The following is a 15,557-nucleotide window of genomic DNA, read 5'->3' as shown; positions in this document are numbered from 1 at the left end:
CAAGAATGGTACCATGATTATTTTTTTCTCACTGATTGTTTGTGAACACATCTATCCTGTACTGTGCCACACAGGGGAAAAACATCTGAGGTACGGTATCCCCAGAATTATAGAATATAGATCAACACTTTGGGTTAAAAGGAGCAATTGGCTTCTCACAGCTGTTTCAAGTTTATACCATACATTTGTGCTTGCAAGACATGATGATATTGACCTTTCTTAAAGACTCCTACATGCCCATTAGAGATGAGACATGTAAATTAGTTAGAAAAAGAGTTGCTGCTGGGTGTCCTCGAGTATAGAGCTTTGGTCTGGTCACAGAAACAGGTGTCTGCCTGACAGAGACACTTCTTGGTAATGGATGTTTCTGAGGAAAATATTTTTGTAGAAATTCTCAGTTCTGTTTGCCATGTATTGCTTTAAATGAAAGTTACTTTCCCCTTTTTTCTCAGAGGTTTTTACATTCCTTAGGGTTGTCAGTTCTATAGCCATATCCCAGAAAGGGAGAGAGAGCCAAAGTAAATGAAATGGCCTTGTCAGGTGTTTCTCGTAAATGTGGAGAACTGATACATTTTGTAGCTTTTAGGTTATGCTGTTGCTTGTCATCAGCACTGACACTCATCACCCAATGCTGTGCTCTGCAGGGTCACTACTATTTTAACTATTCCTTTTCCATCTCGTCTCCTGCAGAGTTTGAGAACATGTAGCTCTTCTGATTTTGCAGGGTATTTGGAGTGTATTTTCTATCTTATGCCTTTTTCTTTGACTTTCCTTTTTATTTTTTTTTTCAATGTGAGTCTGTTCCCATACTACATGCCAATTTGGTTTTCTTCCTCTATTTATTCATGCTGGCTGTCGTCCCGTTTCAGCTGAATATCTAAACCATATTTTCCCTTTGAAAAGCAGCATGAAGGTCATTCTTTGATTCAGACTGCGAAAGTTACTGTATGGGTAACATTTTTTTTTATTCCATCTAAACTCATGAAAACTATCACTCCCTGGAGAGGGAGAGAGGATTCTGCAGAATTACAAACTTGATTAAGGGAAAGCAATTACTGACCAAGTCTCTTTGTTTGAGTCTCAGGGAACGATGCACATGCTTGGTAAAGCTGATTCTCAGTTAGTTCCTCACTGGAGAAGCCTCCCCTCTCAAATCCAACATTTCCTGAGCTCTCGGGATTCAAAACTCTGCAATTCTGTGATTGCAATATTTTTTTTTTGCATGTTTTCATTCTATTTTCTGTAAAGGCAGCAGAAAGGAATCTCTATTGTTCTTGTAGCATTTTCAAAACTCATTTGGACATTGCTAAAATATAGCCTGTGGAACATGTCACTGAGGTATCTCACTTGTGCCTTTTGTGTAGCATTGTTTATGCATCTTCTCTGAGCTGATGTATGCTTAAATGTGTAATTATATGTATGTTAGAATTTTTAAAGCAAATGATGCAACTCAACTCTTCTTGATTCCTCTTTCAGCATGAGTGAAGTTAAATTTTCAAGTCAGGTATTTTGGGGACCCACAGAGAGTACACAAAGGTGCTATCAAATGTGCTTTGCAAGGCAAGGATCAATATTTCAATCAATCAGTCTTTTGTCTTTTTTTTTTTTTTTTTTTTTTTCTGATATTGTATTGGTACTGGTATTTCTAATTTGTAAACTGTGAACATAGTTTCCATGTTTGAGTGTTATAGGTATTATGCAAGGTCAAAAGGTACATTAATTTCTACCTGTCACCTCTCTCCTTGAAAATCAAAACTTACTGTAGATGCTTAGTGGAGACATCAAAAGAAAGACAAAAATTGACATAAATTCTGTCAGTAGTAATTTAAATAGCCTTTTTCATCAGGTATAAAACTATACATATATTTTATATATTACACGTATTTTAATCTTTCCTACTTGACAGCATTAGATAGAGCTTAATCGTAGCCAGACAAGTTTTGTTTCAGCTTTTCATTCTATATAATCTGCTTAACAGGTAGAGGCAATGTTACAAATGATGACTAATTTGGGGTGTATGTAGTCCTTCATTACTTAGCATTTTGGAAATTTAAACTTCTGCATTTGAGAGAGTTCGGCTTCTAGGGCAAGAATGTTAAACTATCAATTTACTGTTGCAAAAGCAGGAGCTAGGAAGAAATGGGAAGGTAAAATAACGTGACATCAGTAATTTGTAACTGTCATGAGGTAGGTTTAAGTTATTACTGTGAAATGCGATGAAGGCATAAAAAAATCTGTTCTGACAAAATGAATAAATACATTGATTCTTAGGAGGTACTCAGAATGTCATATATAAAATCTACATTGTGTCCCAGTCTAGCAACTGTCAGTAAATATAGTATGTTTGCACATTATGCTTTTGGGTGGTTATCTAATTTAAGCTGTCAATACAAATACCTATGTTTGTCTGAATTGAATTTATATGAAAGAGCACAGGTTTTAGTCCAGGTGCAGAACATGTCTCATTTTCTCCAGTTTAGGTTCACATTTGTCTTTTACATTTGGTATCATTTAGTATCATTCGGGTGGCAAGTATGAAAATAAGAGATAAGTAAATGTGGTCAGCAAGACAATGTTCACACTGAACACTTCACCTTAGAGCTGCAACTTAGAAGTGCTGCATGCAAATAAAATTCAGAACATAGAGCAATGTGTAGAATAGCATGTTAGAGAAAGAAAATGAATGGGATTCTTTGTTGGACTACATGTGGTATACCCATTTGTGTAAGCTCCAGCATAGCTTTAAACTATGAAACTTTAAATATGCTTTTACCCTGAAACATGCTTCAGTCCTTTTACTAATGAAGAAAACCCTGCAGGAATTGTTGAAAAGTAAATGTGAAATGAATCATTCAAGTAAAAATATTTAAGCTACATACATATTATTTAATTTAATTTATTATTTGTCACTTTTCACCTCACTGACAAATGTGGAAGAGAACCAAGAAATCATTTACTCGTATGGTTTTTGTTATGTCATGACCATGGCGGAGAGGAAATATTTTTATATTCTAATTACATTTTCTATATATGGATGTAAATGACCACTGGAAGTTATGAGCAGAAGAATCAAGCCCTGAATTTTGGTTAGATATTCCAATCAGGCCAAAGCCAGTTGCTAATTTAGCCACTCAGCAATTTTGTTGTACCCGCCGTTTCTAATTTTAAGTCTCTTCAGACTGGAGGCCATGCTTTCTTTTGGTTATAGACTGCCTTGCGTATCTTCCTTTTAAAGCTGTACTTTGACAAGTGTTTCTTTCAATAGCAATGCTGACTCAAGCAGTCCCAGGCTCTTCATTCCTTTCATCCCCTCCCATTTGTTCCTGCCTCCAGACCACATTTTCACTAGGTTTATAGGCCTTGCAATGGTCCAGGCTCAGCTGGAAAACTAATCCTGGCTAAAAATAACCTAGGCAAATAAAAAAGCATTGAGTTTTAATGTCACTTGCTTCACTTCACAATCTCTGAAGCAGTTGAGCCGACAGATATGAGAGGTTGGTCTGGGGCACTGTAATGAATACAGAGGGGTGAAAGAATGCAGTCAAAAATAATATTCATTCAGTAAGTCTTAAAGACTTGGAGTGGCTTCCCTCAAGTGATTTTTTCCCATTCACAGCTGTTTTACTTCTCACAGGTTCAGTGTATTTAATGATATTCCAACTGCTTTGCTTACAACTGCTCTTGCAAGTTAACAGGGGTTCATGACCATGTATCTGTTATTACTGAATGACACTAAATGTAGTGACTGATAAATAAAGATATGAATCAGGTTGTTGGTAAATATGAGCAAGTAAACACATTCTGTAAATATACACTGAAGTCTAATTAAATGATGACTAGCCTTTTACAAAACCAGGAAACAAAATCATATGTGTTCTTGACTGCTGAATGGAATAGCAGAAGGCTTTAGTCTTTTCATTTTTCCAGGTGTTGAGCTGAATTCATTGCGTCAAATGAAGATACAGAGACCTATGACAATGCTTACAGATGTCCGACAGCTCATAGCAAGTGGAGGAAGCGTGAATCAAAAGAATGATGATGGAGTTACCCTGGTGAGTACCAGTATGTAATAGAGTTTCAGCCCTGTGAATACACATGTACTTCAACTGTAATGGTGAGTATTGCAAGTACAGATGCAAGGCTGGGCCGTTCTGTACAAAAAGACACGAAGGAGTGTAGGATTTTGGTTCTTATTTGTCCTTTTAAAAATAGATATATGTCAATGCCCTGCACAGTATAGATTTTGAAATAGGCTAGTGCAATATCTGTGTCTTAATGTCAACTTTCTTATTCTTAGCCACTGAATACACAACACAAAAAAAACAGTAACAAAAAAAAAATTGTGTTCTGTAGTTTAGAACTAGAGCAGATACTTATGATCTTTGACATTCTGTGTAAGAGAGGGCCTAAAACTTCTCTGAGTGATTACTGTGTTAGGCTCATATCTTTTGGCTGAGCTAGTGTAAAACAGTATTTCATGAAGCTATCCCATCTTGATTCAGTGTAAGGAAGCATAGGAAGCATGCACCTTATTCTTGGATAAAAATTCCCGCTTCTAAATTTGCTTGTTATTTGTAATCATAGGTTCTCATTTTTTTTTTTTTTTCTTTTTTTTTTTTTTTCCTAATAGATATTACTACTACTTCAGCTACCAAATCATTTTTAAATTAATGTACTTTTCCCTAAATAGCAAGTCTGTGAAATGTTCTCTTTACATATATTTTTTTCAAGTTAAATCAGAAATGTATGTGTTACTGAACCATTCCATTTATGCTGAATTATGTTGTATGATAATGAATTAATACTAGATCATTTGTATTTAGTTCCGTGTTTTAACATCTGTGGAGAGTTTAAACTATTAGTATTCATATTCAACTATTAGCTTCATATTTGGGTTTGGTGAATCCTAGCACTGGCTGTATATGTGCTGAAAAGCTGTTGACTTTTGGGGTGGCTGCCTCAAGGCAGTTAACTGTAGTTAAAAACAGGAGGGTTTAAAAACAGTTAAAAACATCCTTGTTGGATGGGAAGGAATGAGGGAAGTTTTGTTTACTTTCATTCATAAAAGCATTAATTTAACTTCTACTTTCTTGATACCTTTAAATTAAGCTGCTAACTCAGTACAATGTGAGTTTTTTGTACATTACTCTTATTGCCATTTTGGTCTGAATTGGCTTCATTGAACCAAGTCAAGAACTTGCCTGATTAGCACTTCATAAAACCTTTTCTGTAGTTAGCAGAAATAGCTGAAATACATGTATGAAATGTGTTTAACAGTACTGCATATACCAGAAGAAAAGCATTTTTGATAGTTTGTTTCTTCTTGTTTGGTGGGATGTGGACAAAGGGGATATTTTTGGGCACAGTTTTTATGTTGAACTTTGATTTCTGGACTTCTTTCATAGTCTTGCCACAAGTAGCTACAGAGTAAATCATTTTGCTTTTGTTTGAGATTTTTATGTGAAAGTTTTGTCTTACAAATTGGTGGGAAATACAGAATTTGTTAGACTACTCTGTCTCTATTCATGGGTGTGGAGTCAGCCAGTCTGTAATAGCTGTGTGTGTATCAAAGGGCTCTGGGAACAGTTTTTTGTTGCTTTAAATATATCAGTACAGAGACAACAACAAATATGTCAGTTGTAAGGAGAAAATGAGATGTATTTTCTTTTGATAGAATCTAAGATGATACAGTTTACAGCAGGAATATAATTATATTTGAAAGCGAATGTACCAAAAACCACGAGTCTGTTGCTTTAATCCTATCGATTGACAGTCACCAAGTCTTTTTTTTTCCCCAAGTAATACGTTGTGTTTTTTTTTCATTTGCTTTCACTCTTTACTGTGCAATCAGTTGAATATATATTATGTTCTCCATTTCTGAAGGTGTATTGTAAGCCATAGCCAGAAGTACATTCTTAATTTGATATCAGGCATACTGAGAAGATAAACTTGTCAACACAGTGACAAGCTGTATCAGACTTATTGCCAGTTTGGAAGAACACTTTTGCACAGGACTGCCTTAAGAGCTGACTACATCTTCAGTGCAGATTGCTAAGCAGCAGATTAAGTACCTTATGGATGGAGTAGGTGCTATAAGTCCTGAACAGAGAGCAGTAGATTGGGAAAAAATGTATAGTCCAACTCACTTCTCAGCTTGATGTTCTACTGTATTTTGGTATATCTCTGGAAAACCTATACCTGTTGGTACAAACATAAACCACTTTCTTTGTGGCTGCAAAGGTGGAGAAGAGTGGCACTGAGCCCTGATTTTTCCACATCAGGAATTAATTCTTTGTAGGTCACAATCTTTTCTTCATACATTATCTAAGATCATGCATAAATTAGGATCAATTAGGAAACATTGATGACATATGTATACGCTCTTTTGGATTCATAGCACATATGTAGGTGTCTATGCAGTACAGACACAGAATGATATGTGGTAAAACTATTTTTTTTCTGATAAATTCTCCTGTAATAATTTTTTTCTTCAAAAGATTTTAGTCATAAAATATTTCCTTTGTCCAACTTCCAAATGCAAATTTTGTCTCCTTTGCTCCCAGAAGTGTTTGAAATCATAGCAAAGAGCCATGAGAAAATAAACACCACTACCCTGTGAACTGAATCATTCTGGTCATGTGAAGTATCTGCCTCAACAGAGCTATTCACTGTACATAAGAAACAATTTCCACTAAAATTTGCAAATTACAAATTTTCCTTCATGTAGGATTCCTTATTGCGTTTCTTCTTTCACTTGATTATTACTAATGTAAGTAAATTATGCTGCCCTACCACATCATTCTCGATGAACCCAAATTCTCAAATCAGCCATTAACAAAGATAATTTTTGAGCTTCGTCTTTCACTTTTGTGACATTGCAGTTCTTAGTACCTTATCTCTCATTCTGCTGTTGCTACTCCTATTAACAAGCCATGAGAAAGTACAGATAGCTTTGAAGTTGTCCCTGCTTTAATGGGAAGTTGCACTATGAGACCACCAGAGGTTCCTTCTTACCTGAGTTTCTCTCATTCTTTTACTTTATTTCCCTCTTTCTCTGTCCCACGTTACCTCTGAAATGAATTATAGTGGTGTAGAAAATCAACTTAAACTATTGAAGCAATACCACTCTAAATACTAAATGATCTAAATTATCTTGTAAAGCAACACAACACAAGAAGAACAAAGTGTATGTGGTATTTTTTAAGAAGGTGTTTTTTGTTACCAATGTTGTGCAGCAAGGTCAATGTGCTTAAATTGATTATGTGTTAATGAATTCCTCTTACAATAAAGTAATGTCAGCTCCTATCTGGTATATTTGAACTGTTGCACAAGAAAGTTAGGTCTAGGCCAAGCTCTGCTGAAATGTGTGAATTTACCTGGGCTCTTGAAGTCTGTGAATACGCTTGAAATGGATATTGGGTATTTGCTTGAAATTGTATGAAAATTTCAATTTGTCTAGTGATACTAAATTTGTCTAGTGATACTAAATTGTTTATATAAATGTCAGTAAGCTGATATTCTTATTTTTGTTGGGTTTTCTTTATAAATGATAAGTAAGATTCTGTGGTGGTTTTCTAGAATGTTGCGTTCATGTATGTTTTGAATTTGTTGTTACTGTGATTTATCCAGTATGTCTGTAAGGGAACCAAGATATGCAATAGTGCATTATTATTATTATTATTTTTTTTTTTCCTGAGAACTGTAAACTAAACATCTCAAGCTATTTTCATATTGCAGCTGCACATGGCCTGTGCAAATGGATACAAGAATGTTGCATCTCTGATACTGGATCACGGGGCTGATCTCAATGTAGTGGATAATCAGTACTGGACACCCCTACATTTAGCTGCAAAGTATGGACAGGTAAAGCATGATTTCTTTACCTTCTTTTCTTTGTAGTACTCTAGCGTAGCAATAGCAAATATGTTCAAGACAGGGAGACTGTTCCGTTTTTAATGTGAAAAACATACTCGTTTCTGTACTGTAAGTGGCATATGGAAAATGACAGAGATCATTTGAGAATAAACATTGTAAAGCTATCAACCCAGTAAAATTAAAATCAACAGCAGTTTGTCTCTGGCAAAAAATTAAATTTGCACTGAAATTTGAAAAGGAGCCAAAAAAAGCACTTTTGTCTGCTGTTTTCTTATATTCTGATGTCAAACTCTTATTTTTATCTAGCTTATTTGCTGTTTATATTTCTGTAAATGTACAGGATTCACTTAACACAGTAGTTGCATTCAGAGTTTTCCAGTCTCTGAGCTGTGGAACAGTGCTCTGGGAGTGGGATTTGGAGGCTGTATCTAAATATGACTTGTGCGTCTCATATCCCATCATTTCATATTTCCTTTACCCTTAGTCTCCCAGAACATGCTCAGTACTCCTTTCTAGTCTGACTACTTCACGGTTGCTTTCCACAGCTCCCACTGACCCACCTGACAACTAACAAATCACCACTTACCCACAGACACCTTCCAAAAACCTCTCTGATGCATCCTAGCTCAGCATCCCACTCCTGCCCTTTCTCCTGTCAGGCTTCTTTTGCAGCTTCTGGAAAATTCACCCCATCCCATCTTTGTCTTCCACCAGGAGGGACTGAGACATACTCTGCTGTGGACACAACACTAAGCTTCACTGTGTTTCTCTGAATACAAATTGCTTTTTTCTCTTCAGATTCCTTCTGATGGCAGAGCTATCCTTCCTGACACTGTGGATGTAGGTGTACAGGGTTCGTCGGAAAATGTTATAAATTGTAGCTGTCAAGCCATTACCCTATTTCTTTGGTATTTTGCCATCTTGTACTTCTGTCACTTTGACTATCAATCATGCTTTTAAAAGTAACTCAGAATGGCAAAAATGTGTTGCTCCTAAACAGGACTCTTTTTTTTTTTGTTTGTTTGTTTTGTTTTGTTTGTTTGTTTGTTTTTAATTCTTTAATAAATATAAATAAAATTCTGTATAGACTTCTGCTGGAATATCAACTTCATAATAATCTTCACAATAGCTTCAGATAATTTTAATTCTGTCTGTGATCTCAGTGGAGACAATGCTATTTATTTAGCTGAATCTCTATTCAATAATTGATGAGAAGTAGGATTTTTGTTCATGTCTGTTTCTCATATTCTAGTTGCTTGTTGGTACTCAGGTGACTAAACCTGTGAATTACAAGAGGCTAGTGCTGAGATACAAGGGGTGGGATGCTGCTGATGTTGTAACATCCTTGATGGTCTGCATAGGAATCCAAGATGACTTTTTTATGTGTTTGGTTTATTTGTTTTCTGCAACTGACATTAGCTACTTGGACTTGTACAAAGCATGTGACAATGTCCCTCGTGATACCCTTGTCTCTAATTTGGAGAGACAGATTTGACATATGGACCATTCAGTGGGTAAGGAATTGGCTGGATTGTCACTCAAAGAGTTGCGGTCAACAGTTTAATGTCCAAGTGGAGATCAGCAACAAGTGGTGTTCCCCAGGGGTCAGTGTAGGGACTGACACTGTTTAACAACTTTGTTGGTGACGTGGGCAGTGGGATCAAGTGCACCCTCAGCAAGTTTACCGATGACACCAAGCTGTATGGTGTGGTCAACACAATGGAGGGAAGGTATGCCATCCTGAGGGACCTGAACAGGCTTGAGAGGTGGGCCCGTGCAAACCTCATGAAGTTCAACAAGGCCTAGTGCAAGGTCCTGCAGTTGGGCCCGGGTAATCCCAAGGACAAATACAGGCTGGAAGGAGAATGGATTGAGAACAACCCTGAGGAAAAGGACTTGGGTGTTTTGGTTGATGAGAAGCTTGACATGAGCTGGCAATGTGTGCTTGCAGCCCAGAAAGCCAATCTCATCCTGGGCTGCATCCAAAGAAATGTGGCCAGAAGGTTGAAAAAGGTGATTCTCCTCCCCCGCTCTGTTCTCCTGTGACCCTACCTGGTGTGCTGAATTCAGCACTGCACTAGAAGAGGTTTCCCAGAGAAGCTGTGGATGCCCCATCCCTGGAAGTGTTCAAGGCCAGGTTGGATAAGGCTTTGAGCAATCTGGTCTAGCATAAGGTGTCCCTGCCAATGTCAGGGAGGTTGGAATTAGATGACTTTTAAAGTCCCTTCCAACCTAAACCATTCTATGATTCTGTAATTCTGTCATTATGTCCCAGATGATGGGGGCAGTGATTCATACTATTCCCAGAGCTGTCGGTGAGGAGCCAGGGACCAATTCTGCTAGTCACTGTACAAACACTTTGGGTACACGTGGGTGAAGACAAATGAAGTAACATTGCATTCTTCATCACTAAAAATAACAAAATAGAGAGGAAATATCTTCCCTATGTAGTGTTAATAATGAAGCTCGGAGATACCTTCTTTTCATTGTAGATAATTTGCCATCCTTATTTAGAAGATAGACGTGGTTTGAATGTGGATTCTCTTTGTAAAAATCAATTAAATCATTTAAATTGCTTTATCAAGAGGGATTTATTAGGTGACAGGAAAATATTTCACACAATAGCTAAGCCACCAGTGTTTTTAAAATTTCCTTTCTTATGATAATTTTGAAAAACATTTAGCCTTAATGTGAATTCATGTGCATATCATATTTACAATTCCATTTTTAGTAGTAATTATAGACAAATACAAGCATTGTTACTTTTTAGGGGAGAATATAGTATGGCAAGGTGAGAATTATCTTCATCAAGATGTGATTTGAGATAATCTGTTTTAAATAAAAATATATTTATGAGAAATTAGTTATTTTTTAGCCAAAATTATTCTTGTGTCCTGAGAAAGTCATTAATATAAATTCTTGACTCTGGCCCTTTCAGTTTCACCCTCTTATAACACATATTTTTGGTAGGCTTTGTTTAAAGGTTTCACTTAAAAAACTTGCTGCAGTGATAAACTGTATGCTTTATCAGAAGACAGTAAAAAATCTTTTTGGTTTAGTTTGATGCACGACCATTTGTGCTTCCAGTGGGAAAGGCAGCCATTTTAAGGTGTGATAGACTGGCTTCCTTACAATTTCATATTTAAAGGAATGAATCAGAGCCATTTAGATTCTAATAAAGATGCAAATGTCTTTTAAAATGTGAAAGTATAGACACAAAGTATCCCCTGAATCTTTTACTGTCTTTTCTGTCAGGAGTTTTATGTATTTTAATTCACATTTTTAAAAAGTTCATTTGTAATGCATTCTTCCACCTCAGTTATACTACAGATGCATACTACTTTGAATGTTCTTTTCAATCATTGAGCTGATTTCTTTCCTTCCAGCCCCCATCCAATTTATTATTATTATCATTATATTTTATGAATCATGTGAACTGATAATTCTTTCTGTCTATGAAATAACTGTAAAATTCATATCATTCAGATATAGTTTTTGTCTGGTGAACCTGCTTATCTTACTAAAATGCAATTGAACAAGTTGTACAAGTTGCATATTATGTTCTTGGAGTGCTTTATGTTATAGACTGTACATACGTACATCACCTTATGAAAAAAGTGAGTAGTGATATTCTTAAGAAGAAATTGTTATGTAGGTTTAGAGTAACATAAATACTCAGCTGAAAGAACAGAGCTCTGTACATATAAAACTTTTTGTTTGTAAATACACAAAATACTAAAGAAGAATGACCCACACACACCTTGATATGGCTATTTGTATGATCATAACAAGAGTAGAGTTGGTACTAATTCACTTTACATGGAAAAAAATAAATTGAATCCACTGAAGTTTAAAATTTATAGTGAGAAAATTTAATTTGGAGCTGTAAAGGAGGAAATTTATGAAGAATATAGGCACTGGAAGCATAATGTTACAAAACTCAAGTTGTAAATTAATACGCAATGTAAGTGGATCTTAAAAAGCTTATTTCTCCAGCTTCCACAGTAAACTATATGATAAATTGTTGGAGCAATGATACATTATCCTGAGTGAGCAAAGCATGTGAAAAACATCACACTCACCCCTATTAATGAAACTCTGGCTTGTACAAGTACCTTGATAATGGCAAAAGCAGTTTTATTTAGGATGAGGTTCTTCTCACTAAATTTAGCTAACTACAACTTGAATACAAATTCAAAGCTTTTCCTTACCAGAATGGAGAGTAACCTCTAGGGTGCAATTCAGGCAAGTCTAAGAGGCACATTTAAAGTAGGTGGGATGAATCATTATTTGGAGGTCAGCCCCTCCCTCTGACTACAGAGGGTATAAGCAGCTAACATATGTTACAGGACTAACTTGAACACTTTAAAAAAAATATGTGAGAAATCCAGTCCAAAAAGGATGGGCTAACAAGCCAAAGGATGGATGAATTGTGCATTGGATATTCTATTTCTCCCTAGTCATTGTAAACAGGGCATGGAGCGGATTTCTCACTCTTAAATGACATAAAGCTGCACAGAGTAAATCCTACATAGGCAGTACAGTTAAAGACGTAAAACAATACCTATCTTATCAAATGCAAAACATAATGGATTCCTTGTAAAGAGAGAATAACTAAGAGTTTTCAGTGTCAGTATACCTTACCTAATGTTTTAAAAAATATGTAGCTACGTTTATTTGTATTTGGAGAGAAAAGCAGTTTCAAACATTCCAGTTACTGATAAATTTACTGTCTACAATTTGCTCAAATGGTTGAAAAATTTGAGTTTTGAAAAATTGAAGAAGAACATAAGTGAATGATAAATGAATCATACTATTAGTGCCTGAGCATGTAGATCCAGTGTAGAATTTCTTCCTTTATTACATAGAAGTACAGGATACTACTGAGTTTGAGGAGTATTTACAGCATGTGGCTATTGAGTACATGATAAGGTAACTGAGGCTACTGCCTGAAGGTCAGTCTCTCTTTCTGTAAAATGATGCTTTGCTTTGCAGAAACTGATTAGGTTACTGATCAGTGCATGGGTAGACTGCAAACTGAAATACTGCTAGCTGCAAACATTAAAAAATAATGGTAATAGCATTGAAAAATAGGAATATTTTTAAGCAAAGTATTGCTGAGTTTCTAGGACTGTTGTCATTTTCCACCCTGTAAGTACAAGGACTAAAACCAATTTTTTATTTTTGATGCAAGTTGAGAGTCTCACATAATAATAAAAAGAGATGCTGTTGAGGTATTAAGGTCTGAGTTGTGCAACTTAATAAAATGATGAAATATAATAACCTCTTTAAAACACATGCAAATCTGCATCAATGACACAAACTTCTATTCAAAATAAGATTATGAAGACAACAAAGCAAGCCTCAAGAAATTAGAATGTGCTATGGTTGCTTAAGGAAGTTTAAGAGGGCCTTTTGAACATATACATTCTAATACTGTAATTCGTGGCTATTTGAACTTGTCTCATTCACATACAGCATGGGGAGTGCCGATCTATAGGTGGCTATTGCCTGTGTGCACCATAGTAGGGCATATAGTCATTGGGGTACCACACCTCTCATGCCCTCGCTGATACCAATTGCGGAAGGGCAATTTGTGTTTCTCAGGCAGATGCCCTCGTTTGTATTTAAGCATAGTGATCTCTCTGTGAACAGCTAGTAGTCTGGCACTGGAAGTGCTGTCCCTGCTGGACACCTTCCGGGCTGCTGTGATCAGGAGAGCACGCACTCGCCCTCCCTGTGGTGGGAATACGCTGCAGCTCTGACACTTGCCTTGGGTACTTTGGCACAATTCCCAGGCACAAGCTGTTTCTTTGTTGTTTATCACAGAAATGTCACCTTTCAAACCAGCTATCAGAAGCGTGCAGGTCAGAGCTGACTCCCCAGTAGCTTAAATACTACCTCTCCCAAAATTTCATCCTTGGGGGATGCTGCCTGCCTGTGTATAAACTGTTAAATTGCTAAATCAAAGAAGGCTAGGGATTAAGCCAGGGAACAGTCTGGCTCACATTCACATTGTTTAGAGCTAGCTTCTTCTATAGGAGATTAGTCGTGTTTCTAGAGAGCTGGTTGGAGTGGTCCAAAGCAGTCAGGGACAGAGCTAACAGTTAAGCAGTGTGGATTATAAGGGATACTTAAGCTTGCTCCATTGCACTCTCTTATTTAACAAGATGGATTTAGCATGTGGCTTTGAGGCTTTAACAGTTTCACGATAGAAAAAAAAAAAAAAAAAAAAAAAAAAGGTAATTGTTGAACTGCGCGCTGCCTCTCCAAAAGTAACTCTTGCAATAGAAAGGATTTACTATTAAGCGTAAGTAAACAAAATTGTTTAGTGACCTCAGATATTTACCTTATGTTTCTTATATCATATATATCCTGTGTCATTTTTAAAATTTGTGTGTGAAATTGGCAATATGTAAGTATATTCTCCCTTAATACATACACATTTGGTTGGACTGAATCATACCCTTCTGTCTAGTTAGTTCATCCAAACACAGCATTTCACAGCTGAAGTTTGAGAGAACACATTTTGTTACTAGTTGTCTAAGTTACTCATCGTTAGCAGAACAAATTAGTAATTCAACCCAACTATGAACTATTTTCTTATGCACATGTTGACCCCAAAATAGGAGAGAATCCACAGAGGTCATTACAATATACTACAGTGTAGACAGGATACCTGAACTCTTTGTAGGAAATGATATTAAATCTCATTCCACTTTGTCCATTTTTACAGTAGTTCCTTTGATTTGAGTTTCTGGACTTCTGCAAACACATTCCACAAATATTTTCAATGAGAAGAACCTAAAGAAGCAGGTGCTTGTTTTGTATTTCAAAGAGAATAGAGTATAGTCACTCTGGGAATACATATTTTCCCTGTCAAGCAGTCAGAATCTTTCATTTATGGTCAGAAAATCCTCTTGAGAATGCTTTATCCAGTCATATCTCACCCTCGTTTCTTTAGTCTTTTTGTTCATCTTTGGCATTCATGATGATACTCAGGTAGAACAGCAGCATTTCCCTTCAGATCCAATTACACTCATTTTCCTCAAGCAGAGAGACCTCTTTGGGACTTCTGCCTGTGATATCATTCTTTCACTCTCAATATACTCAGAAATTTTCTATGAATCTTTCAAATGCTAATTGCGGGTACAGAATAGTAAAGCAAGAGAAGATAGATTCACACAATACCAAATGATAACAAAATAGAAGTATGATTTTAAGCTTCATAGACAGACTCGGGGCAGGCTTGATTTCCAAAAATAATATAAAATTCTCAGTGGTTACAAGTGTGTAGTTAAAACTGAGATGTGCATTGGCTACATTAGGTTTATTTCACTACTTCAGGATCATAGTGATCAAAATTAAATTTAATTTCCTTGAAGTACCAGCAATAGTAACTTTCTCTTATATACATAGGTATGTATATATGAAAACAAGAGAGGTATATATCATAAACAAGGCTGAAAAGACTGTTCAGGCAAAAACTTTGAGAAGTGCCAGATTTATGATTCTCTGTGGCATTAATATAGAACTTGTATGAGCATAACCTAAACCATCTTTCATCACAAGATCATGTAATATTTTCCCAATGTAATCTATTTTGTTTTCTCTATCTAATTTCCTGGAGGACTGAAAAATAGAAGTGTAGGTTATAGTCTTGAAGTAAGGACTGCTTAAGT

General features: G+C 36.1%; 1 protein-coding gene across 1 annotated transcript in view; it reads left to right on the top strand.

Moving 5' to 3' along the window:
• Positions 1 to 15,557, top strand: part of MYO16 (myosin XVI) — a gene marked incomplete at its 5' end in the record, with an annotated part of 305,366 nt that overhangs the window by 86,731 nt on the left and 203,078 nt on the right. Inside the window, 2 exon segments of the mRNA XM_082751937.1 lie at positions 3,928 to 4,052; positions 7,738 to 7,863. Coding sequence (XP_082608063.1) covers positions 3,928 to 4,052; positions 7,738 to 7,863 — 251 coding nt within the window.

Source organism: Aythya marila (assembly GCF_965140915.1).
Source record: "Aythya marila genome assembly, chromosome: 1".
NCBI lineage: Eukaryota > Metazoa > Chordata > Aves > Anseriformes > Anatidae > Aythya > Aythya marila.
The sequence above is the reverse complement of the archived record's forward strand: the minus strand, read 5'-3'. Positions and strand labels throughout refer to the sequence as shown.